Raw genomic sequence first — 27,555 nt, forward strand, 5'->3', positions numbered from 1 at the left:
CATATATTTATATGTACATATAATCCATATATTTATATGTACATTCACCCCTTTAGATTTATGTGTATTAGGTAGTTGTTGGGAAATTGTTAGATTACTTTTTAGATATTACTGCACTGTCGGAACTAGAAGCATAAGCATTTCACTACACTCACATTAACATCTGATAACCACGTGTATGTGACCAATAAAATTTGATTTGATTTGATTTGTGGTCGTAATGCTGGTAGTTCTGGTGAGTTACCGTCGCTGTAATATCCAATAGTTCTTCCCGGCTGTATGTAATGACACAAAACAATTCCTGAGCTAATAACGTAAAAAATAGTACATTAACAAAAAAATACTGCAGAGATGCTTAAGAGCTAGTCGCGATGCTGCCATCTCCGTCGGCGCCATCATGAAAAACGCAGCAGTCCCAACTTTTGCCAGGACCCTGAAGGACGTCACCCTCAACCACAGCCCCAGCACCTCACACAGGAGCAACAGCTCAACGGACACCCCGCCCAGACCAGCGAGACACACTCCCAAACCTGCAAGACCCCCTCCCGATGGACCTGCACTGAGAGAACCCATGCCAAGAGGACCTACACCCAGACCACAGCATCACCAGCCACATCCCCACCCCAACCGCCGAGACCCCCTCCCAAACAAACCCTACATAGGTCTCCCAGATCAGACCTATGCCTCTTCTGCCCCCCACCTCCTTGTCCCCCCCTCCATGTCCCCCGCCCCTGCAGCAAGGACCTCAACATGACAGCAGGACATATGCCCAGGCCGTGAGCAGAGCAACAGGCCCTACCCCCACTAATACACCCACCCAAGCCCCATCCTGCGATCTGAGAGGTATGTATCAGATGCTCAACATGCTCTGCTCACACCTACTGTGATGGTCCGGGCCTAAACCACACAAAAACAACACTAGACACTATGGAACACAAAGCTTTTACTATCTCATCCTGAAAAATACAAGGTCTGAGGTCATCTGCCTTTGGTCTAAAGAGCAGGAACCCAGACTTCATCAAAGAAATTGGAAATACAGACATTGTCATCCTACAAGAAACATGGTATAGAGGAGACGGACCCACTGGTTGCCCTCTAGGTTACAGAGAGCTGTTAGTCCCATCCACCAAACTACCAGGTGAGAAACAGGGAAAAGACTCAGGGGGTAAGCTAATGTGGTATAGAGCAGACCTAACCTACTCTATTAAATTAGTCAAAACAGGAACATTTTACATCTGGATAGAAATGAATAAGGAAAAATGTCCTCATGTGTGCTACCTATATCTCCTCAATAGAATCCCCATACTTTAACAATGACAGCTTCTCCATCCTAGAGGGGGAGATACACAGTTTCCAGGCCCAGGGACATGTGTCTGTGGTGATCTAAATGCCAGAACTGGACAAGAACCTGACACTCTCAGCACCCAGAGTGACAAACACCTACCTGTGGGTGACAGCATCCCTTCCCAAATATGACCCCCTAGACACTATGACAAACAACCACCAAAAACGGGTCACAACTCCTGCAGCTCTGTCGCACGCTGGATCTGTATATAGTCAATAGTAGGCTTCGAGGGGACTACAGCTCATCTCTTGGACAAAGGAACTGCATTATATTAAGAAATGCTACATATGGGGCGGCAGGTAGACTAGTGGTTAGAGCGTTGGGCCGGTAACTGAAAGGCTGCTGGATCGAATCCCCGAGCTGACAAGGTAAAAATCTGTCGTTCTGAACAAGGCAGTTAACCCACTGTTCCCTGGTAGGCCGTCATTGTAAATAAGAATTTGTTCTTAACTGGCTTGCCTAGTTAAATAAAGGTTAAAAAAAAACTATTAATATGGAAGGAGTGTAGTGTAGAAACCGACCAAAAAACAATTAGGCATCAACAAATTCAATCCCTTTTAGACAACGTCCTGGACAAAACTTTCCATTGTAATAGTGACGGTGTAAACTTGGCAGTAGAAAACCTAAACAGTATATTTGACCTCTGAGCTTCCAACCTAAGAAAATTTAAAACAATGACAAATGGTTAGATGAAGAATGTAAAAACCTAAGAAAGATATTGAGAGACTTATCCAACCAAGAACATAGAGACCTACGCCTTCACTATGGTGAATCACTAAAACAATACAGAAATACACTATGGAAAAAGAAGGAACAGCACATCAGAAATCAGCTCAATGTAATTGTAGAATCCATATAATCTAACCACATCTGGGAAAATTGGAACACATAAAACAAACAACAACAGTGTTAACTATCCAAAATGGAGATTTGTGGATAAATCAGTTCTCCAATCTTTTTTGCTCTACAACAAAGAACAAACCTCAAAAACGTATTCATAATCAAATAAAAATCTTAGTTAAAAAACAATAATAATATTAAAGACTACCAGAACCCACTGGATTCTCCAATTACATTGAATGAACTACAGGATAAAATACAAACCTTCCAACCCAAAAAGGCCTGTGGTGTGATGGTATACTAAATGTAAATAGAAACTGAGTGGTTTGAGCCCTGAATGCTGATTGGCTGACAGCTCTGGTTTATCAGACCGTATACCACGTGTAGTATGACAAAACATTTATTTGTACTGCTCTAATTACGATGGTAACCAGTTTATAATAGCATTAAGGCACCTCGGGGGTTTGTGATATGCACAATGCAACGCGGAGTATAAGAACAGCCTTTAGCCATTGGCCATATACCATACCTCCTCGTGCCTTACTGCTTAATTATAAAATATATAGACCACAAATTACAATTGGCTATACTTAAACGGCTATACCTAAACTCTTTAACATCTCTGGCATCTTCCCCAATATTTGGAACCAAAGGCCCCAATCCACAAAAGTGGAGACAAATGCGACCCCAATAACTACTGTGGGATATGCGTCAACAGCAACCTTGGGAAAATCCTCTGCATTATCATTAACAGCAGACTCGTACATTTCCTCAGTGAAAACAATTTACTGAGCAAATGTCAAATTGGCTTTTAACCAAATTACCGCACGACAGACAGCATATTCACCCTGCACACCTTAATTGACAAACAAACAAACCAAAACCAAAGCAAAGGCAAAGTCCTCTCATGCTCTGTTGATTTCAAAAAAGCTTTTGACTGAATTTGGCATGAGGGTCTTCTATACAAATTGATGTAAGGTGTTGTTGGTGGAAAAACATACCACATTCTAAATGAGGCCCACTCATATATATCAATGAATTGGTGAGGGCACCAGAACAGTGTGCAGCACCCGGCCTCACCCTACTAGAATCTGAAGTCAAATGTCTACTCTTTGCTCATGATCTGTTGCTTCTGTCCCCAACCAAGGAGGGCCTACAGCAGCACCTAGATCTGTCCCCAACCTAGGAGGGCCTACAGCAGCACCTAGATCTGTCCCCAACCAAGGAGGGCCTACAGCAGCACCTAGATCTGTCCCCAACCAAGGAGGGCCTACAGCAGCACCTAGATCTGTCCCCAACCAAGGAGGGCCTACAGCAGCACCTAAATCTGTCCCCAACCAAGGAGGGCCTACAGCAGCACCTAGATCTGTCCCCAACCAAGGAGGGCCTACAGCAGCACCTAAATCTGTCCCCAACCAAGGAGGGCCTACAGCAGCACCTAGATCTGTCCCCAACCAAGGAGGGCCTACAGCAGCACCTAGATCTGTCCCCAACCAAGGAGGTCCTACAGCAGCACCTAGATCTTCTGCACAGATTCTGTCAGACCTGGGTCCTTACAGTAAATCTCAGTAAGACAAAAATAATGGTGTTCCAAAAAAGGTCCAGTTGCCAGGACGACAAATACAAATTCCATTTAGACACTGATGCCCTAGAGTACAGAAAAATGAAAAATACCTCAGCCTAAACATCAGCGCCACAGGTAACTTCCACAAAGCTATGAACGATCTGAGAGACAAGGCAAGAAGGGCCTTCTACACTATCAAAAGGAACATAAAATTCAACATACCAATTAGGATCTGGCTAAAAATACTTTAATCAGTTATAGAACCCATTGCCATTTATGGTTGTGAGGTCTGGGGTCCGCTCACCAACCAAGAATTCACAAAATGGGACAAACACCAAATTGAGACTCTGCATGCAGAATTCTGCAAAAATATCCTCTGTGTACAACGTAAAACATCAAATAATACATACAGAGCAGAATTAGGAAGATACCCGCAAATTATCAAAATCCAGAAAAGAGTGATTCAATTCTACAACCACTTAAAAGGAAGCGATTCCCAACCCTTCCATAACAAAGCCATCACCTACAGAGAGATGAACCTGGAGAAGAGTCTTCTAAGCTAGCTGGTTCTGGGGCTCTGTTCACAAACACAAACAGACCCCACAGAGCCCCAGGACAGCAACACAATTAGACCCAACCAAATAATTAACAAAAAAACGGAGCAAACTAGAATACTATTTGGCCCTAAACAGAGAGTACACAGTAGAAGAATACTTGACCACTGTGACTGACCCAAAATTAAGGAAAGCTTTCACTATGTACAGACTCAGTGAGCATAGCCTTGCTATTGAGAGAGGCCGCCGTAGGCAGACATGGCTCTCAAGAGAAGACAGGTTATAGGCACACTGCCCACAAAATGAGGTGGAAACTGAGCTGCACTTCCTAACCTCCTGACAAATGTATGACCATATTAGAGACACATATTTCCCTCAGATTACACTGACCCACAAAGAATTAAAAAACAAATCCAATTTTGATAAACTCCCACATCTACTGGGTGAAATACCACAGTGTGCCATCACAGCAGCAATATGTGTGACCTGTTGCCACAAGAAAAGGGCAACCAGTGAAGAACAAACACCAATGTAAATACAACCCATATTTCTGTATTTATTTTCTATGTGCACATCGTTACAACACTGTACATAGCCATAATATGACATCTGAAATGTCTCTATTCCTTTGAAACGTTTGTGAGTGCAATGTTTACTGTTTATTTTTGATTGTTTATTTCACTTTTGTTTATTATCTATTTCACTTGCTTTGGCAGTGTAAACATATGTTTCCCGTGCCAATAAAGCCCTTTGAATTGAGCGAGAGAGAGAGAGGGGGGGGGGGGGGAATCGGAAAAGCCCAAACATCTGGGCTCTTCTAAAACAAATGTCTCTCTTCTCCCTCCTGAGTTGCTGAGATGCATTTGGCTCGCTGAGGCTAACTAAGGGCAGGAGCAACTCTCCTCCTCCTACCTCCATCCATCCATCCCTCCCTCTCTCTCTCCTCCCAGCATCTGAGCGTTAAATCAGAACTGGCCCGTCTGTCTCTCCCCACATCCCCTCTCCTCTCCAGCCCACCGGGACTGGCTCACTTCCAGGGATGTTAGAGGAAACAGAACTCTGAAACAACACAACTCCACAGCCATTTCCATCCAGGCCCAAACCGCTCGTCAGAGAGGGATGTCTCCACTCCACCCAGCTAGCAGGCAACCATTTTCCTCATTAATTCGATAATGTGTTATTTTTACAGCCAAGCTCACCCCTGTCGGGTTACCCCGTCCCTCCTCCCCTCATCCCTCCCATAGCCCTTAGCAACTGTCATTTATCGAGCGAGCACACAGTAGCCTCCCTGCACAAACACAATCCTACAACAAAGAGCCAGAGGGAGAGAAAGAGAGTGTGGGTGCGTGCGTGCATGTTTGTGTGTGTGTGTATACACACGTGTATACTAGCTTGAGCAGTTGATCTGATGGGAGGGAAGAGGCTCTGTAAAGCATCCTATAGATACAGTTTGCTCACAGCATTTTCACTCCATTGATTCCTATTATGACCCCAACCTTCTGGCTATCAACCAGCCACTGTACGGCACATAGAACCATGTCTCTCCTCTCTTCCCAGGGAAAGAAAAGACTGCATCAGGTGTTTTAGGCTTCGGGGCTTTTGCTTTTTTCGAGGTCGGTTCTATTTGGGTGTGGACGTGCACTGATTGGCGGCGTCCTCGTTGGTCAGGATGTGTCGCACCTGTCGCCTCGTTAGTTTCACCTGTGCTGGCACAGCTGCTGCCTAGGGGCTGCAGAGCCAACGATCCACTCCCGCTTTCAGTTTGTGAATACAAAGCATTTTCTTGTGTCTCCCTATTTGGTTTGCTCCATATTATAGGTTGGTGTTTATTTTCATTTGTCTTCTCTTGGGCAAATGAGGTGTCTTTTAGGACCCATATTTCCTGTTGCTTGCAAGAGAGGGAGGATGATGGAAAGGTTCCTACAGGGGGTACAGTTCACCCCGTAGACGTGCAACTGCGAGAGGTAGAACTTAAGGCAGAATGGGAACAGAAATTAGAGTACGAGAGACTTTTTGCTAGTTCCCCCTCCTGTTTGAGCGACAATTCTGTTTCTTGTTGCAGGAACGTAACACAGAGCAAAGGAGAGTTCAGGACTTCCTAGAAACAGGTGAAAGCATCATTCAACCTTTATCATATCTACATCCCTACTGTCTGTCAACCCGGACCGTGTAGCCACTGTGGCTAACGCCATTAAAGTCAACTAAAGCTATTTCCTCCTTCGACCCTGTATAGAAAGCGTGTCAACTACAGACATATAGCTGGCAAGCACTGGTAGTTGGAGGGAGAGACCAAGAGAGAAGGCAGCGGTGGCTTGCAGGCATTGCTGACATTTGGCATTGATTCCCCACGTTTTTATTGCCACCACTCTGAAAAGCATATTGGACAATTACAGGGAGACCCCCATTGGTTCTGAGGGTCTGCCCGGGACTTTGATCTATCCTGGTTTTCCCCTTTGCTTCGTGGAAAAACGGGAGAGGTTCTGAAAGGTGCAGGAGCTGTAATTGGCTGCGAGCAGACCAAACTCAAAGCAGCTGTTGGGAGAGGTGGGGGAGAATCTGGCAGAAGAGAGAATGCTTCATTAAACAACAAAGTGCAATCTGGAAAATATTTTTTCATCGGCGGCTGGGTGAATTACAGCTGATTTCTCAGACACCGCAAAGTGCAGTCAAGTAGTAGAGATAGAGGACTCATCTTTATATATGTGCCATTGTGGTGTCTGTAACAGCATGGGAGGCACCATTGAGGCTATAACCCATAGGAATCCCCACCCAGTTGACTATTTTGACTACTTTAAAATGGTGGAAGCCCCCAATGGTGCTGCCTATGCCAAAATGGCTTTTGGGCCACTAGAGACCTCTATCATTCTCTATGGTAGCAGCCAATCTAAAACTGTATGGTGAACTATACATATGCTAACTACCAATCACAATGTTCTTTGTTTCAGTGTGGCTGATTTAAGTTATGTGTACAGGTAGGTATAGCTTAAACTCTGACCTATAATCACATCCATCAAGTTTAACTATACACAACTGGCCCCAGAACAGTGCTAAAAGAATATAATCTACCGCCCACACGCCACACTATCACTGGTGGTACGTGTCCGATGCTCGGATCATAAGAACACTGTAATATATAGGACAAAATGAAAGAGCCATAATGAGACCACTGAGGCGTGAGCTATGTCAGATGAGGAACCAAATGATAATCTGATTGTTACATTTTAATTCAGGGAATAGAGTGGGGTATTAGGGATTACGTGGAGTGTTTGCATCGCTAGACAGGTTTAGGGACTATAATCCAGAAAGTGGAACCAGACTATATAGGTTAGCCTCCCATCTAGTCTACACCACCACTCCCACTACGTGTCCTGCAACCCCATGAACTAGTCCTCTCCTCCCCATCCCATCCCCCTCTAGCGGTCCCACAGAGCAGGCAGTAAGTAACGACCCTTGTAGCTGACCTAGGCAATGATGCGGTTATGGCCTGTGGTAACTGGTGAGCATAGCGATGGATGCTAACACAGATGTGTTGTGCTGTGCAGCTGACAAGGCCTGCGTCTGGGGCTTTGTCCAGATAGAGAGACAATATGGACACTTTTCCAAAAGGGCGGGCAGGGACATGGGGTGAAGAAAAGTCACTGAAGTTTATGAGAGGGATTTTCTGATTTATTTATTTATTTTTAACAAAAGCTTTCTGTCATCATAGTTGCAACTGAGGGAAGTTTGTGGTTTGAGACTTGGCATGGAAACAAGCAAACACACATACACAAGCACACCCGGCCACACAGACATAAACAACACACAGAAACACACACGAAAAACACTTTAGAGAGGGTGACTATCCTTGGCACCCTGTGTGTGTGTGTGTGTGTGTGTGTGTGTGTGTGCGCGTGCCGTTGGGCCGTGGCGTCTGTCCAGGGCGGGTGAGTTCCGTCTGCTGCTCTTCCCCAGTTTGGGGGTCACTGCCCAGAACTACCGCAGGCCACAGTCAGGCATTTTGACTCACACTGGGGGTCTGACTGCAGCTTGGAGCCACTCCACCCCTCTGCCCCACAGCAACACCCAGCCTAGCCATCCATCCAGCCTAGCCAGCCAGCCAGCATGCCAGGCCATCTACACTATGGCTGTATGCTTCAGCACAAGACAACCTGACCATCTAAAAACAGGCTGTAAGCCATGTCTGACAATGACAGGATTTACAAGAGCAACTCACCAGGTGATTTTCTGAAAAAAACAACTCATCCTTTCAAGCACCATGCTTCAAGTCTGTATGACGCTCTCTCTCAACCAGAACAAAGGGTCCGTTTTCCTGTAGTATTTCATTTTTTCCCCGTAGTAAATTGTTTTTTTTTTTTACAAAATGTTCCACCTTGAGAATAATCCCAGATAACCCGGTATTTCCCACCAAACCTGGAAGTGTTATTCTAAAGCATATAAATGTGTTGATTTGATTAGAGGTTTGATCGTCATGAAAATGTCTGACGCTAACTGTGCCAGATGAGCCCTACATTTCGTTGTATTTATCTTCATCATTGTAATGGCTATGAAATGCTTGAACAACATAGGACTAGAATAAGATGCAGACGGCTTTTGCTTCTCTTCACGAAGATTGAATGGTTATGGGTCTGAATCAGGGTTACCATTAGCCGGTAATTGCCAGGTTTTTGGACGCATTTTTTGTTGTTGTTGAAAAGCCGACAAATAGAATTGCTGTGTGTGTCTATATATTCGTTATGTATCTTATTTATTACACGCGCAGAGCACACCGATACAGAGCCTGTCAGACAGAGCTTTTATAAGACCAATCATTGCTCAACAATTCAAAAAAATGCAATCATATGTTAAAAACCGTTTTTTTGGGCTATGATTAAAAATAGCTACTTTTTTATTTCTCAACTGGTAATTGAAGCGTGCTTCCCATTCACCATTCAAATGCAGGCTTCATCAGCGTGTCACACACCACTTTGCAATGAGCTGGAGGCAGTACACATTTTGAAAACATATACAGTGCCTTCAGATTCATACCCCTTGACTTATTCCACATTTTGTTGTGTTACAGCCTGAATTCAAAATGTATTAAGTATATATATTTTTAAACCCATCTACACACAATACCCCATAATGACAAAGTAAAAACATGTTTTTAGACATTTTTGCAAATGTATTGAAAATGAAATACAGAAACATCTATTTTACATAAGTATTCACACCACTGAGTCAATACATGTTAGAATCACCTTTGGCAGTGATTACAGCTGTGAGTCATTCTGGGTAAATCTCTAAGAGCTTTCCACACCTGGATTGTGCAACATTTGCCTATTATTCTTTTCAAAATTCTTCAAACTCTGTCATATTTGTTGTTGATCATTGCTAGACAACCATTTTCAGGTCTTGCCATTTTCAAGTAGATTTAAGTCAAAACTGTAACTCGGCCACTCAGGAACATTCACTGCCTTCTTGGCAAGCAACTCCGGTGTAGATTTGGCTTTGTGTTTTAGATTATTGTCCTGTTGAAAGGTGAATTCATCTCCCAGTCATCTCCCTAGGATTTTGCCTGTGCTTAGCTCCATTCTGTTTATTTTTTTATCCTGAATAACTCACCAGTCCTTAACAATTACAAGCATACCCATAACATGATGCAGCCACCACTATGCTTGAAAATATGGAGAGTGGTACTCATTGTCGTATTGGATTTGCCCAAAACGTAACACTTTGTATTCAGGACAAAAATGTAATTGTTTTGCCATTTTTTTTTTGCAGTATTGCTTAAGTGCCTTGTTGCAAACAGGATGCATCCTTTAGAATATTTTCATTCTATACAGGCTTCCTTCTTTTCACTCTGTCATTTAGGTCAGTATTGTGGAGTAACTACAATGTTGTTGATCCATCCTCAGTTTTCTCCTATCACAACCATTAAACTCTCTAACGGTGAAATCCCTGAGCGGTTTCCTTCCTCCGGCAACTCAGTTAGGAAGAACACTTGTATCTTTGTAGTGACTGGGTGTACTGATACACCATCCAAAGTGTAATTAATAACTTCACCATGCACAAAGGGATATTCAATGTCTGCTTTTTATTTTTACCCATCTACCAATAGGTGCCTTTCTTTGCAAGGCATTGGAAAAACTCCCTGGTCTTTGTGTTTGAATTTCACTGCTCAACTGAGGGACCTTACAGAAAATTGTATGTGTGTGGGGTACAGAGATGAGGTAGTCAGCAAATCCAACACAACCCATCACTGTGTACAACTCGTAATATTTTCAAGCATGGTGGTGCCTGCATCATGTTATGGGTATGCTTGTCATCGGCAAGGACTAAGGAGTTTTTTAGGATAAAAAATAAATGGAACAGGGGCCTCCCGAGTGGTGCAGCAGTCTAAGGCACTGCATCGCAGTGCTAGAGGCGTCACTACAGACCTGGGTTCAATTCCAGGCTGTATCACAACTGGCCGTGACTGGGAGTCCCATAGCACGGCGCACAATTGGTCCAGCATCGTCCGGGTTAGGGGAGGGCTTGGCTGGGGGGGCTTTACTTGGCTCATCAGGCTCTAGTGACTCCTTGTGGCGGGCCAGGCACCTGCAGACTGACCTCGGTCATCAGTGGAACGGTGTTTCCTCCAACACATTGGTTCGGCTGGCTTCTGGGTTAAGCGGGCAGTTTGGTTTCGGAGGACCATGACTCAACCTTCGCCTCCCAAGCCCGTTCGGGAGTTGCAGCAATGAGACAAGACCCAAGAGGAAAACCTGGTTTAGAATTCAAGGGACACTTAACCAGCATGGCTATCACAGCATTCTGCAGCGATACGCCATACCATCTGGTTTGTGCTTAATGGGACTATCATTTGTTTTTCAACAGGAAAATGACCCAACACACCTCCAGGCTGTGTAAGGGCCATTTGACCAAGAAGGAGAGTGATGGAATACTGCATCAGATGACCTGGCCTCCACAATCACCCGACCTCAACCCAATTGAGATGGTTTGGGATAAGTAGGACCCCAGAGTGAAGGAAAAGCAGCCAACAAGTGCTCAACAAATGTGGGAACTCCTTCAAGACAGTCAAAAAACCATTGCAGGTGAAGCTGGTTGAGAGAATGCCAAGAGTGTGCAAAGCTGTCATCAAGGCAAAGGGTGGCTATTTTGAAGAATCTCAAATATAAAATATATTTTGATTTGTTTAACACTTTTTTGGTTACTACATGATTCCAAATGTGTTATTTCATAGTTTTGATGTCTTCACTATTTTTCTACAATGTAGAAAATAACAAAAATAAAGAAAAACCCTTGAATGAGTAGGTGTTCTAAAACTTTTGACCGGTAGTGTATATAAGGTCCCACAGTTGACAGTGCATGTCAGAGCAAAAACCAAGCCATGAGGTCGAAGGAATTGTCCGTAGAGCTCCTAGACAGGAATGTGTCGAGGCACAGATCTGGGGATGACAAAAGAATTCTGCAGCATTGAATGTCCCCAAGAACACAGTGGCCTTCACCATTCTTAAATTGAAGAAGTTTAGAACCACCAAGACTCTTCCTAGAGCTGGCCGCCAGGCAAAACTGAGAAATTGAGGGAGAAGGGCCTTGGTCAAGGAGGTTACCAAGAACCCGATGGTCACTCTGACAGAGCTCCAGAGTTCCTCTATGGAGATGGGAGAACCTTCCAGAAGGACAACCATCTCTGCAGCACTCCACCAATCAGGCCTTTATGGTAGAGTGGCCAGATGGAAGCCACTCCTCAGTAAAAAGGCACATGACAGCCCGCTTGGAGTTTACCAAAAGGCACCTAAAGGACTCTCAGACCATGAGAAACAAGATTCTTTGGTCTGATGAAACCAAGATTAAACTCTTTGGCCTGGATGCAAACCATCACGTCTGGAGGAAACCTGGTACCATCCCTCCGGTGAAGCATGGTGGTGGCAGCATCATGCTGAGGGGATGTTTGTCAGTGGCAGAGACTGGGAGACTAGTCAGGATTGAGAGAAAGATGAATGGAGCAAAGTACAGAGAGATCCTTGATGAAAACCTGCTCCAGAGTGCTCAGGACCTCAGACTGGGGCGAAGGTTCATCTTCCAACAGGACAGCGACCCTAAGCACACAGCCCAGACAACGCAGGAGTGGCTTCGGGACAAGTCTCTGAATGTTCTTGAGTGGCCCAGCCAGAGCCCAGACTTGAAACCGATCGAACATCTCTGGAGAGACCTGAAAATAGCTGTGCAGCTACGCTCCCCATGCAACCTGACAGAGCTTGAGAGGATCTGCAGAGAAGAATGGAAGAAACTCCCCAAATATAGGTGTGCCAAGATTGTAGCGTCATACCAAAGAAGACTCAACGCTGTAATCGCTGCCAAAGGTGCTTCAACAAAGTACCGAGTAAAGGGTCTGAATACTTATATAAATGTGATATTTCAGTTTTATATATTTTTTTTACATTTCTAAAACCATGTTTTTGCTTTGTCATTATCTGGTATTGTGTATAGATTGATGAGGGGGGGAAAAAATATTTAATACATTTCAAAATAAGGCTGTAAAGTAACAAAATGTGGAAATAGGCAACGGGTCTGAATATTTCCGAAAGCTCATGGGATCAGAAAAATTACATGCGCATTCAGATATATTAGTCTTAATATTACTGTACCATAGACTATGCTGCCGCAAATGTATCTGTCACAAGACAAAAAGTTACCAGCTGATGAGATGACACATGCATTGTGAACTGTATTCCATATGAGATGCGCTGTCTGTCCCCATCCTGAGCATTGATGATTGATCATGCAGATAGCAGAGCAAAGAAGCCCGTAGAGAAGCCAGATTTAATATAATTGAACAGTTCAATTTCACGTCATGAGGTTCACAGAAATAATTTCTTATGTAATTCACCAGTTTCTCTTAGTTGTTTATCCTGTGAAGTGGAAGTGGGTGTTGGCGGGAAATCTCTGTAACTCTCAGTAAACTAGTTCCCGCTCTTAAACTCTAGTCCCAGGGCTCTATTAAGTAATTAACTAACTACCATTAGTGAGAGGGAGATTCTTCCCCTTGTTCCCTGTAATACAGAGAGAGAGAGAGCAGCCTCCTCACCCAGCTGGCTCTGTGGAGATATCCGCTCCCCTCCTCCTCCTCTCATTCCTCCCTCCATCCACCCCCTCCTCTACTCTCCTACACTATGGGCCTGTTGGTTTCACTCCAGCCCCTGTTCGCCTTCTGTGGTTACTAAGTCTTCCGCTGCCAGACTCACTCAACAGTGGAGGCTGAACTAATCTTTTAAGAGTCCCTGGCAGTTTCACACACACACACACACACACACACACACACACACACACACACACACACACACACACACACACACACACACACACACACACACACACACACACACACACACACACACACACACACACACACACACACACACACACACACACACACACTAATCCAGTGTGGAAAAGGGGTCATTGTGCCACACGGTAGTATGTGGGGTTGGCTGGAGGTAATGCTCAGAGACCCATTACCGTTTAGAAATGCCTGTTAAACTGATCATTCCTCTCCATCGTCCACCTACACGCGCAGTAGGGTTTGGCGTGATCCCGATTTTCATACCTTCATACCGTTTCTCTCCCGGGGTATACGGTATTACTGAGGCACTATTTCAATGTTCTTTTTGGGGGGAGGGGGGGGTAATCATTTCTGGGGGACGCACAAAACAATTTAGGCAACAAGGATCTTGTTCCAGGAGGGGATTGATGTCTCTGCTGTAACCAAGAAACTTGATCTTGGCATCTAGCCACTTAGCTAGCAAGTTAGCAAACCAAATGCATATCTGGAGCTCTGAGCTGGATATAATTTATTTGACACGTCTTAGATTTCTTATAGTTATACACAAACCTCCGCAGACCCCACGAGGCGGGGGGGGGGGGGCCCTAACCCTCAAAACGATATCGAAAATCATCACGTAGGTATTTTGAGATACTCCGGTATATTGCCCAAGCCAAACCCGCAGTCACACACACGCGCAGAAACCCTCCTGGCAGCCCAGTCACATTCATACAGACACTAGTGCTACTACAGTCCCCTGTCATTTCAGCTGATGGCTTCATCATACAGGATTTGCATTGGGAAGGAAAATCCCCTGATACACACCACTACATGGCTCATCTCTCACAAGCCTGGTATTGTGTTTCATGTCAGTGTGTTTGATGCCTGTGTACACACACACACACACACGCACACCCTTGTATTTATTTGTATTTTTGCACTGTCTATGCATACTCACAGGATTCTACACACTCACGCACACTTACACACCAACACACACATAATATGCACACACATTTATACTGGCTCTACACACACGCACTCAAATACAATCTTAATGTACGCTGCTGCTACTCGGTTTATCATATATTCTGATGTCTAGTCACCTTACCCCTATACATACAGTGGGAAGAAACGGTATGTGAACCCTTTAGAATTACCTGGATTTCTGCATAAATTGGTCATACAATTTGATCTGATCTTCATCTAAGTTACAACAATAGACAAACACAGTCTGCTTAAACTAATAACACACAAACAACTATAATTGTTCATGTCTTTATTGAACACACCGTGTAAACATTCACAGTGCAGGGTGGGAAAAGTATGTGAGCTCTTGGATTTATGAACTTGTTGACCCTCCTTTGGCAGCAATAACCTCAACCAAACGTTTTCTGTAGTTGCAGATCAGACCTGCACAACGGTCCGGAGGAATTTTGGACCATTCCTCTTTACAAAACTGTTTCAGTTCCACAATATTATTGGGATGTCTGGTGTGAACTGCTCTCTTGAGGTCATGCAACAGCATCTCAATCGGGTTGAGGTCAGGACTGACTGGGCCACTCCAGAAGGTATATTTTCTTCTGTTGAAGCCATTCTGTTGTTGATTTACTTCTGTCTTTTGGGTTGTGATCTTGTTGCATCACCTAACTTCTGTTGAGCTTCAATTGGTGGACAGATAGCCTTACATTTTCCTGCAAAATGTCTTGATATAGTTTGGAATTCATTTTTCCGATGATAGCAAGCTGTCTAGGCCCTGAGGCAGCAAAACAGCCCCAAAGCATGATGCTCCCTCCACCATACTTTACAGTTGGGATGAGGTTTTGATGTTGTGCTGTGCCTTTTTTTCTCCACACATAGTGTTGTGTGTTCCTTCCAAACAACACAACTTTAGTTTCATCTATCCACAGAATATTTTGCCAGCAGCGATGTGAAACATCCAGGTGCTCTTTTGCGAACTTCAGACCTGCAGCAATGTTTTTTTTGGACAGCAGTGGCTTCTTCCATGGTGTCCTCCCATGAACACCATTCTTGTTTAGTGTTTTACATATTGTAGACTCGTCAACAGAGATGTTAGCATCTTCCAGAGATTTCTGTAAGTCTTTAGCTGACACTCTAGGATTCTTCTTAACCTCTTTGAGCCTTCTGCGCAGTGCTCTTGCAGTCATCTTTGCAGGATGGCCACTCCTAGGGAGAGTAGCAACAGTGCTGAAATTTCTCCATTTATAGACAATTTGTCTTACTGTGCACTGACTTTTAGAGATACTTTTGTAACACTTTTCAGCTTTATGCAAGGCAATAATTCTTAATTTTAAGTCTTCTGAGATCTCTTTTGTTCGAGGCATGGTTCACATCAGCCAATGCTTCTTGTGAATAGCAAACTCGAATTTTGTGAGTGTTTTTTATGGGGCAGGGCAGCTCTTAACAAAATCTCCAATCTCATCTCATTGATTCGACTCCAGGTTAGCGGACTCCTGACTCCAATTAGCTTTTGGAGAAGTCATTAGCCTAGGGGTTCACATACTTTTTCCAACCTACACTGTGAATAATTAAATGATGTATTCAATTTAGACAAGAAAAATACAATAATTAGTGTGTTATTAGTTTAAGCACACAGATCAAATTTTATGTCAGATTTATGCAGAAATCAAGGTAATTCCAAAGGGTTCACATACTTTTTCTTGCCACTGTATCTACCTCTCGCTCCAGTATCCCTGCACTTTATAAATATGGTATTGGAACAGACCCTGTATATAGTATGCTTACTTTCTCATGTTCTTATTTTTATTTCTCATGTCTTTTTGTTCTACCTTGTTATTTTTCGTACTACATTGATATTTATTACTGAATTGTTGGGTTTAGAGCTTGTGCACATGACACTAAAACTTGAAACACGCACGCACACACTATAGAGGTGATGAAATCGTCACGATTGAATCAGAGAGGTTGCTAAGGGACACAGAGCCCCTCTATCTATCACCACACCACAGCCTGGCACCATGGAGTTGCCCACTTCTACCAACATCACATCTCAACTAACATATTTATTCTATGACAGAGAAGAGAGAGGGGAGGGGGGGTTAGTGAAAGAGAGCAAGAGAGAGAGGTTGTCCAACAGCAACATATGTCCAGAGCAGGCTTGCAAATTTCGGTAACTTTTCTTAAATTCCTTCGTTTTCCAGAAATCCTGGTTGAATTATTACCCATTTATTCCGGAATCCTCCAATCTGGATTTCTGGAAAGTTCCTGGAATTTTGCAACCCTAGGCCCTAGCCAAACACACACACTCACTCTGGACCTATGTGGAAATAACCCTGGGGCTGGCCAGGATTGTGCCTGACTAAAATAACACCCTAGCAGGACCCGGGCATGGGAGGGGAGGGTGGGGTGGGGTGGACAAAGTGTCTATTGAGGCTGAGCTTGGGTCAGGTCTGCCCATTTTGGTAGAACCAACCTCAAAGAAGAAAAAAACATAGGTATGCAGTATGCACTGGTCCTGGATCAGCATTCCCCTCCCCAAACCTTCAAATGAATCATTGGAGTGCAAATAAAACAACTTGCCCTGGAGTCAAACAAAATACCTATACATCCTAAAGGGTGATGTGCTGTCTCAGCTCTTTTACAGGTACACAGGCTACATTGAAATGAAATCAACTGGCTCTCAAAGTGTCTCTAGACGGGACAAAGACAAATCAACATGACAAAGCCTGACACATAAGGCTAACACATAGACTAAATGGCAATAAGATGGTTAATATAATGGCAATAAACATGTTAAATAATGAGAATGATTGCCTAAACGATTCCACCCAATATGTAGGTTTTACCAGCTTACCCCCGACCCATGTGAAATAGGTCATAGAGATAATGATATAAAGCTTAAGAGGCCATCGGTACACCAAAGAGGATCATTTGAATTGGACAAACCCAACATAGGCTGCCTAAAATAATCCTTACATTTGAGCACCCCTCTTTCTCTCCTTTTAAAACCCACCTACTTATGGCCAAGATTATGAGCTCTCTCTATCGCGCCTGAACTCTTCCATGCGCTTTCAGCTTGAAATTCTTCTCTCAGTCTTAAGTTTCCATGTGGCTATCTCTGTCCCCTCTCTTTCGACAGCGTTTAAGTCAGTGTGTCCCAATTTTCCTGTTCCATATTTCAGAAATGTAAGTCTTTCCTTTCAGTGTCAATCGCTGTGGCTAGCTGTGGAAGAAAATATCCTTCCATTCTTGTCTAGTAAGATGAAGGTCTATTTCAGACTATGCATGTAGTACATGAGGAAGTGGGTCTGTCAGAAAGCTAACTGAACGTAAACAATCCAATCATCTGTTCAGTGGCACTGCTTTACTGATGCTCCACTGACAAAGCTCCGTTTCAGCCCAAGCTTCCCCTGGTTACTTCTCCATTGAATGACGCTTGTATTTGACAGCACTGAGAGGGAGATGTTTTGTCTTTCCCCTCTTTCGCTCTCCTCTCACTCACTCTAAAGAAGCAGCCATCTTGGATTGACTAACATGAATACAGTTCATCCTGAACAACACCCACTTCAACAGGCCAAAGGGTCATGAACGAACAATTACTATTGTTGTTTACAGCAAGACCATCTACCATGGGAAGAGAGCGATCACGGAGTGTAGGAAAGGAAGAAGAGATGGGGGAGAGAAGTCCTAGCTAGCAGACGGGCTGAATCATCCACAGAGACAGTACCTTCTCCCTACGAACAAACAGCCCAGCTAGCTACAGTACGGACAAACAGCCCAGCAAGCTACAGTACAAACAAACAGCCCAGCTAGCTACAGTACGAACAAACAGCCCAGCTAGCTACAGTACGAACAAACAGCCCAGCTAGCTACAGTACGAACAAACAGCCCAGCTAGCTACAGTACGAACAAACAGCCCAGCTAGATACAGTACAAACAAACAGCCCAGCTAGCTACAGTACGAACAAACAGCCCAGCTAGCTACAGTACGAACAAACAGCCCAGCTAGCTACAGTACGAACAAACAGCCCAGCAAGCTACAGTACGAACAAACAGCCCAGCTAGCTACAGTACAAACAGCCCAGCTAGCTACAGTACGAACAAACAGCCCAGCTAGCTACAGTACGAACAAACAGCCCAGCTAGCTACAGTACGAACAAACAGCCCAGCTTGATACAGTACAAACAAACAGCCCAGCTAGCTACAGTACGAACAAACAGCCCAGCTAGCTACAGTACGAACAAACAGCCCAGCTAGCTACAGTACGAACAAACAGCCCAGCTAGCTACAGTACGAACAAACAGCCCAGCTAGCTACAGTACAAACAGCCCAGCTAGCTACAGTACGAACAAACAGCCCAGCTAGATACAGTACAAACAAACAGCCCAGCTAGCTACAGTACGAGCAAACAGCCCAGCTAGATACAGTACAAACAAACAGCCCAGCTAGCTACAGTACAAACAGCCCAGCTACCTACAGTACAAACAGCCCAGCTAGATACAGTACAAACAGCCCAGCTAGCTACAGTACAAACAGCCCAGCTAGCTACAGTACGAACAAACAGCCCAGCTAGCTACAGTACAAACAGCCCAGCTAGATACAGTACAAATAGCCCAGCTTGATACAGTACAAACAGCCCAGCTAGCTACAGTACGAACAAACAGCCCAGCTAGCTACAGTACAAACAAACAGCCCAGCTAGCTACAGTACAAACAGCCCAGCTAGCTACAGTACGAACAAACAGCCCAGCTAGCTACAGTACAAACAGCCCAGCTAGATACAGTACGAACAAACAGCCCAGCTAGCTACAGTACGAACAAACAGCCCAGCTAGCTACAGTACAAACAGCCCAGCTAGCTACAGTACAAACAGCCCAGCTAGCTACAGTACGAACAAACAGCCCAGCTAGCTACAGTACAAACAGCCCAGCTAGCTACAGTACAAACAGCCCAGCTAGATACAGTACAAACAGCCCAGCTAGCTACAGTACAAACAGCCCAGCTAGCTACAGTACAAACAGCCCAGCTAGATACAGTACAAACAGCCCAGCTAGATACAGTACAAACAGCCCAGCTAGATACAGTACGAACAGCATCCACCACCTGGTCACAACACATGCATGTACGCTTTGGCACAAACACACACACACACTGCTGACAGCGTATTAGCCCCAAGATATGTGTGAGAGTATGTGCGTGTGTGTGTGTGTGTTTGTTTGTGTAAGTGTGTTTGTTTGTGCGTGTGTATTCTGTTACGCAACGGGAGAGCTCGTCCCATCTGTGCCTCTCTACAGACCCCCATCCCTGACCAGTGAAGTGAGAAACCCCAAGTCAGCCTTGCAATCTGCCTCAGCCGTACTCATCATCTTCACCATCAACCCCTTCCTCTTCCCCTTCCTCTTCGTACTTTGGTGTGAGACGTGCAAATCAATCCCAGAACAACAGCAAAGGACCTTGTGAAGATGCTGGAGGTAACCGGTACAAAAGTATCTATATCCACAGTAAAACGAGTCCTATATCGACATGACCTGAAAGGCCGCTCAGCAAGGAAGAAGCCACTGCTCCAAAACCACCATAAAAAAAGCCAGACTACAGTTTGCAACTGCACATGGGGACAAAGACTGCACTTTTTGGAGAAATGTCCTCTGGTCTGATGAAACAAAAATTTGGCCATAATGACCATCGTTATGTTTGGAGGAAAAAGGGGGAGGCTTGCAAGCCAAAGAACACCATCCCAACTGTGAAGCACGAGGGTGGCAACATCATGTTGTGGGGGTGCTTTGCTGCAGGAGGGGCTGGTGCACTTCACAAAATAGATGGCATCATGAGGCAGGAAAAGCAACATCTCAAGACATCAGTCAGGAAGTTAAAGCTTGGTCGCAAATGGGTCATCCAAATGGACAATGACCCCAAGCATACTTCCAAAGTTGTGGCAAAATGGCTTCAGGGCAACAAAGTCAAGGTATTGGAGTGGCCATCACAAAGCCCTGACCTCATCCTATAGAAAATCTGTGGGCAGAACTGAAAAAGCGTGTGCAAGCAAGGAAGCCTACAAACCTGACTCAGTTACACCAGCTCTGTCAGGAGGAATGGGCCAAAATTCACCCAACTTATTGTGGGAAGCTTGTGGAAGGCTACCTGACACGTTTGACCCAAGTTAAACAATTTAAAGGCAATCCTACCAAATACTAATTGAGTGTATGTAAACGTCTGACCCACTGGGAATGTGATGAAATAAATAAAAGCTGAAATAAATCATTCTCTCTACTATTATTTTGACATTTCACATTCTTAAAATAAAGTGGTGATCCTAACTGACCTAAGACAGGGAATTTTTACTAGAATTAAATGTCAGGAATTGTGAAAAACTGAGCTTAAATGTATTTGGCTAAGGTGCATGTAAACCTCCGACTTCAACTGTAAGTATTCACAACCCTGAGTCAATACATGTTAGAATCAGCTTTGGCAGTGATTACAGCTGTGAGTCTTTCTGGGTAAGTCTCTAAGAGTGTTGCACACCTGGATTGCACAATATTTGTACATTATTATATTTTTTATTTTTAAATCTCTGTCAAGTTGGTTGTTGATCATTGCTAGACAGCCATTTTCAAGTCTTGCCATAGATTTTCAAGCCGATTTAAGTCAAAACTGTAACTAGGCCACTCAGAAACATTCAATGTCGTCTTGGTAAGCAACTCCAGTGTATTTTTGTCCTTGTGTTTTAGGTTATTGTCCTGCTGAAAGGTGGATTTGTCTTCCAATGTCTGGTGGAATACAGACTGAACCAGTTTTACCTCTAGGATTTTGTCTGTGCTTAGCTCTATTCTGTTTATTTCTATCATAAAAAAACACTCTAGTCCTTGCCAATGACAAGCATACCCATACCATGATGCAGCCACCACCATGCTTGAAAATATGAAGAGTGTTACTCAGTGATGTGTTGGATTTGCCCCCAAACATAACACTTTGTATTGAGGACATATAGATCACTTCTTTGCCAAATGCTTTGCAGTTTTACTTTAGTCACGCCCTGATCTGTTTCACCTGTCCTTGTGATTGTCTCCACCCCCTCCAGGTGTCGCTTATTTTCCCCAGTGTATTTATCCCTGTACCAGTTCATCTTGTATGTTTCCAAGTCAACCAGCGGTTTTCCTGTTCTCCTACTTTTTGCATTCTCCTTTTTCTAGTCCTCCCGGTTTTGACCCTTGCCTGTTTCTGAACTGTGTACCCGCCTGCCTGACCATTCTGCCTGCCTTGACCATGAGCCTGTCTGCCACTCTGTACCTCCTGGACTGATCTGGTTTTGAACTTATTGCCTGTCCACGACATTCTCTTGCCTGCCCCTTTGGATTAATAAACATTGTAAGACTCCAACCATCTGACTCCTGTGTCTGCATGTGGGTCTCGCCTTGTGCCTTGATACTATCATTAAGATAGTATTGTGGAGTAAGTACAATGTTGATCCATCCTCAGTTTTCTATCACAGCCATTAAACTCTGTAACTGTTTTAAAGTCACCATTGGCCTCATGGTAAAATCCCTGAGCGGTTTCCTTTCTCTCCGGCAACTGAGTTAGGGAGGATGCCTGTATCTTTGTAGTGACTGGGTGTATTGATACACCAACCAAAGTGTAATTAAGAACCTCACCATGCTCAAAGTAATTTTTACCTATCTATCAATAGGTGCCCTTCTTTGCAAGCCATTGGAAAATCTTCTTGGTCTTTGTGGTTGAATCTGTGTTTGAAATTCACTGCTTGACTGAGGGACCTTACAGATAATTGTATATGTGGGGTACAGTGATGAGGTAGTCATTTTAAAATCATGTTAAACACTTATTGCACATAGAGTCCATTCAACGTATTATGTAACTTGTTAAACACATTTTTACTCCTGAACTTATTTAGGCTTTCCATAACAAAAGGGTTGAATACTTATTGACCCAAGACATTTCCGCTTTTAATTTAAGTTTCTAAAAACATAATTCCACTTTGACATTATGGGGTATTGTGTGTAGGTCAGTGACACAACAGCTCAATTGAATATATTTAAAATTCAGGCTGTAACACAACAAAATATGTAAAAAGTCAAGGTGTGAATACTTTCTGAAGGCACTGTAAGTGACCCCGCTCTGCCATTAACACCCATTTTTATTTAACAAGGCAAGTCAGTTAAGAACGAGACATTTCTACAAAATAAAAAAACTGAAATACCTTATTTACATAAGTATTCAGACTCTTTGCTATGAGACTCGAAATTGAGCTCAGGTGCATCCTGTTTCCATTGATCATCCTTGAGATGCTTCTACAACTTCATTTGAGTTCACCTGTGGTAAATTCAGTTGATTGGACATGATTTGGAAAGGCACAACCCTGTCTGAATACTTTCCGAATGCACTGTACTTTGAAGAACGACTAAAATAGTGATTGTTGTCAGACAGCATAGGCAGCAGCTCTATAGAGATGAGATGATGACTTGGAATGAAATTAAGTCATCAAATAAAACAAATGTAATATACACAACAACTGAAATATTGAATTAAAGTAAAGTGATGTGAATAAATGATTGTTAATAAACGGTAAATGGGTAGTCACTACCATCATGGGACTTTTATTAATTGTTTTAATTGTATTCTGTGTTACAGCATAAAAAAATAATAATATAAACCAAAATCCGTGATTATTTATTAGTAATCGAACTAAAACCGAACCGACCTCAGAAAGCACTAATCGCTCATAACTAGGTACGAAATGGCAGGAGTCAACAAATTCTCAGTAGGCGGAGCCTAGTATGCAGATATTTGTTGCTTAGCCTACTGCATTCATTTTTACTAAACAGTACATTCTAAAAAGTATATAGTACGATTAGCACACAGTATTCAGTTTAAGTAGGTAGTAGGCAAGCCAGATTTGGCGCCACACCCTAAGTACAGGGGTTAGTGTGCATCTGCTGCCCCCCCACCACCACCATCAGAGAAGACAGTCTTATCTGCCTCTCTGCACACACACACACACACACACACACACACACACACACACACACACACACACACACACACACACACACACACACACACACACACACACACACACACACACACACACACACACACACACACACACACACACACACACACAGGGCTCATCCTGGCACAGCAAAGGGCGCCCGCTGCCAATGGCCCGCAGCTCTGTCTGCTCCGCCAGGGCTGCGGCGGGAGGGCAGGCGCTAAAACGCCACTCACTTCGTCAGCAGAAAGCCCAGGGACACCGGGCCAGAAGGAGACAACACTGCAGCTAGCGCCAAGCATAGCGCCCACGCCTCTAGCTCCAAGCCAAACGGCTAACCGCTAACCTGCTCTGTTAGCTGGGCAGTAACTGGGCCTCGAGGCTACAAACAGGTTAAAGATACTGAAGCTGATTGCTTGGGAGAGAGGGGGAAAATATAGCTTTCTTTGTCTAGGACTCCAGTAAAAGCTTCTAGAAAAAAGCTGGTTGGGTTTCAGAAATAGTCGTGGGCTGAGTCAGAAGCCTCTCTCTGCCTGCTTTCTAATGGTACCCCGTTTCCTAATATAGTGCTCTACTTTTTACTAGCGTTCCATGAGCCCTGGTCAAATGTAGTGCATTACATAGGGAATAGGGTGTCATTTAGGATGGATCCTCTGTCTCCCCTGGCTGGCTGCGGCTTGCAGACACACACACACACACACACACACACACACACACACACACACACACACACACACACACACACACACACACACACATCTGCTCTGTGAGGCTCATGTAGCCCTCTAATACCCCTCACAACGAACGTACCTTGCTCAGAGACAAGGGAGGGAGGAGACAAGAGTGTCAGAATTCACTGAGAGAGAAGAGTGAATGAGGGGAAAAGCTGCTCACACAGACAAAAGAAAACAATGCTGACAATTCATTGTGCAGCTATTTTTAGGAGGAGCCCATGTCTCACAAGGCTTAGCGGCTCTATGACCGTGCAATGAACAGGCAATGAAGAGAGCACTCAGTGCAGGCACTTAGTCGGGTTTCTATGGGTCGTCTCAGTCAAGAGGTCAAACCTGACATTTTAGCCGAGGAACATGTCAAGTACCAGAAACTACACCTGAGAATCAACGGCACCAATGCAAGGACCTGCAGTTGTGAGATTTAAGTCAAATAAAAAAATAGAAACCGTTGGATTTGATTTAGATGCTCTAAATCCTACCAGTGTGGATGATAAGGCTCTATGCCCATTCTCACTCCTTCCTTACATGGCAGTCAATCAACCCTGCCAGGCAACGGTCAGCGTGCGACTGCCTCTTCAATCTCCAGACAGGAACTGAGCAGCAACTAGAGCTAAGATTAGAGAGGGCGGCGGCCACTCACCCAGGTCTCCATGGAAACTGCTGTCATGGGGGGCTCTGCTGGCCGGCGTGGTGTCCGGGTCGAGCGGGGGCCAGATCTGGCCGGTCTTACGGACGCTCACGATGGTGGCTTCGGACATGACCACGTGGCCCTGCTGGCGGTGGGGACGCTTCTGGGACTGTGGCATGGGGGGGCTGCTGCTGTCAATAGAATGCTGGGAGTTCTGAGAGTTCTGCGAGGGCGAGCGGCTCTTCTCCCTGAAAGGCCGGCGGTAGGCCGTGGTGGGGCTGGGCGACACGTGGCTGGACTGGCCAGATGAGAAGTCCTCCTCGCTGGACGTCAGGTTCTCATTGGAGCTGCAGTCTGGTGTGTAGCCGCCGCCTCCGCCCCCCACATCCTCAAAGCTCCCGGGAGAGTAGGAGCGCCGGGGCCAGGTCAGGTGGTGCTCGTCTCCAACGTGGTCCCTCATGGTGACGCCCCCTTTCCCATCCCCCCCGCCCTCGCCCATCATCACCCCGCCCACGTAGACGCTGGTGTAAGGCTGGAAGTCAGAGGGTTGCCATGGGGGTGGAGGGGGCTGTTTTCCCCCGTTGGTCTTGGGGTGGCGTGGGTTGGGGTCCCCGTCCTCATACTCAGCATCGTACCCACAGGTGCTCTCTGTAGAGCGCCCCCTGTAGACAGGCCGGGTGCGGAGCTCGCCTGCCACAGTGGCCAGGTTGCCTGGCAGAGAGTGCAGGGACCTCTTGCGCTCCATCTGCATGGCCTGGCTGCCCAGGGTGCTGATCTTGTCAGAGACGTCTCGGTCGTTGACCCTGACCAGGCCCCTGTCATGGTGGAACTCCATGTTGGTGTAGAAGGGCTGCTGCTTCTCCTGGCTCTTCCCTGCATCCCCGGCAGAGTGAGAGTTGGCCCGCTTGATCCTCTCAAAGTTGGACCTCAGCGCTGCCACCCCCAGCCCCATGCCAAGCTTGTCATTGGGGTCAGACGGTAGGTCCTTGTTTGAGGGTGGGTTTGGGCGGCGAGGGGAGATACCCCCTTTCTGTTTGGAGGGCGAGAGGCCGTCTGTCTCACAGGGCTCTGCCTGCTGGGGCACCTCGAAGGCAGACTGGAGCTCCAGCTCGTCACCGTGGGAGGCTGACTTCCGGGCTGTAGGGGGTCTCTGTTTGGACCTGGCCTCCCCCACCGACTGGAACCGGCTCCGCTCCCCTTGTTCCTGTACGTGTGGCTGCTGAGACTCAGCACCCAGCCCTGCCTGGTCCCCTCCCTCATTCATCTGGGCCTTCCTGAAACCCCAGCGCTGGCGGTCATAACTCTTCCTCTCCTTGGCCAGCAGCGTCTGCAGGTAGATCATACGGAAGCGCTCCTTGTTCACCTCCATCTCCAGCCGCCGGATGGAGGCTTTGCACTTCTCCAGCTCCTGCTCGATGCCCCCCACCGACCTGAGCTCCATCTTTGGGGGGTCTGACTCGGGGAACTGAGCTTTCCACGCTTCAATAAATCCCACCGGCTCCACCATTGTTGACATTTACTGTATAGCAATACAGATCTGACCCGGGTGATGTCACCAGTAGCCGTATTTCTCGCCTATCATCCAGTTTCCAACAGGGGGAAAATCGGAATGTACCTAGAGAATCTACAATAGAAAAAAACCATTCATTTTAATGGTATGATAAAGCAGTTCAAAAACGGACAATTTAACTGTTGTCACGTCTTCACAGATTTCGCAGACAAAATATATTGTATTGTCAACAATAGAAATAGAAGTATTTCCAGTCAAACGCCTGCTCTGCATTATTCCTGAATGACCACTTGCAGAATGAGAAAAAAAAATCTGTCTCGACACAATGACAGCATCTGTCCTCCTGAGCGGATGATCTGGATCTTCCGTGTGATGAGAAAGTGATAACGGCTCTCCAACTACTTACTTTACATTTTCTCATTCAATTCACTTTATTCCATCATTGATGATCCTCGTTCATTCACATGACAACATCCCTGTTCCATTATTGCCTCCAGTTGTTCCAAGCCCTTTGTACCAGCAGCGTCCAAGGAGAATGGCATAAAAAGAGAGAAACCCGAGAATTCTAGAATTTTCCCACGACAAAATTCATTTTCTCCTGTTGCTATTCGAAATCGATAATTAATTATAATTTGTTTTGCCTTGTTACCCCATGTTTTCGGGGTCCCTTGTCAATGTACAGTTTATCCAGACATTCCCCGTTCCTCTCCTGTGCTTGTGCTTCGTGTTCCCATCTCAATCTCGCACTGGAGACGGAGGCTGCAGGAAAGGGAGGGACCAGACGCAAAATGATTGACAGTGGCCACACACGGTTTCGGTTCAATTAAAGAGACAGGGCATGGATGTAGTCAACAGTATACCACAGAACAATTCTTATTCCGTTTTCAGATAATAATACATTATTCCGGAGGTGGATAATTTATTGATATTTCAGTCAATCCTATAAGCATAATATATAGTCGAGACTCATGGATGTAGTCTATATTCTATGCATTGCAGTTCGGATGGTAGAAAGTGGTGTTAAAAAATATTATTGTGTTCTCTCTTCATTTGGACAAAGAAATGGCAATTATAATAGGCTACAGTGATTGAAAT

The 27,555-nt window shown here is 45.0% G+C and overlaps 1 protein-coding gene across 1 annotated transcript in view; it reads right to left on the bottom strand.

The window, feature by feature from the left end:
* The window catches only part of LOC106563116 (breakpoint cluster region protein), a 135,035-nt gene extending 107,829 nt beyond the window's left edge, over window positions 1–27,206 (bottom strand). Inside the window, exon 1 of the mRNA XM_045689934.2 lies at window positions 24,963–27,206. Coding sequence (XP_045545890.2) covers window positions 24,963–26,466 — 1,504 coding nt within the window. The 5' untranslated portion in view covers window positions 26,467–27,206. The remainder of the gene's footprint in view (window positions 1–24,962) is intronic.
* Between the last annotated feature and the right edge of the window lie 349 nt (window positions 27,207–27,555).

The sequence above is a fragment of the Salmo salar genome, chromosome 11 (genome assembly GCF_965601325.2).
Source record: "Salmo salar chromosome 11, fSalSal1, whole genome shotgun sequence".
NCBI classification, from domain to species: domain Eukaryota; kingdom Metazoa; phylum Chordata; class Actinopteri; order Salmoniformes; family Salmonidae; genus Salmo; species Salmo salar.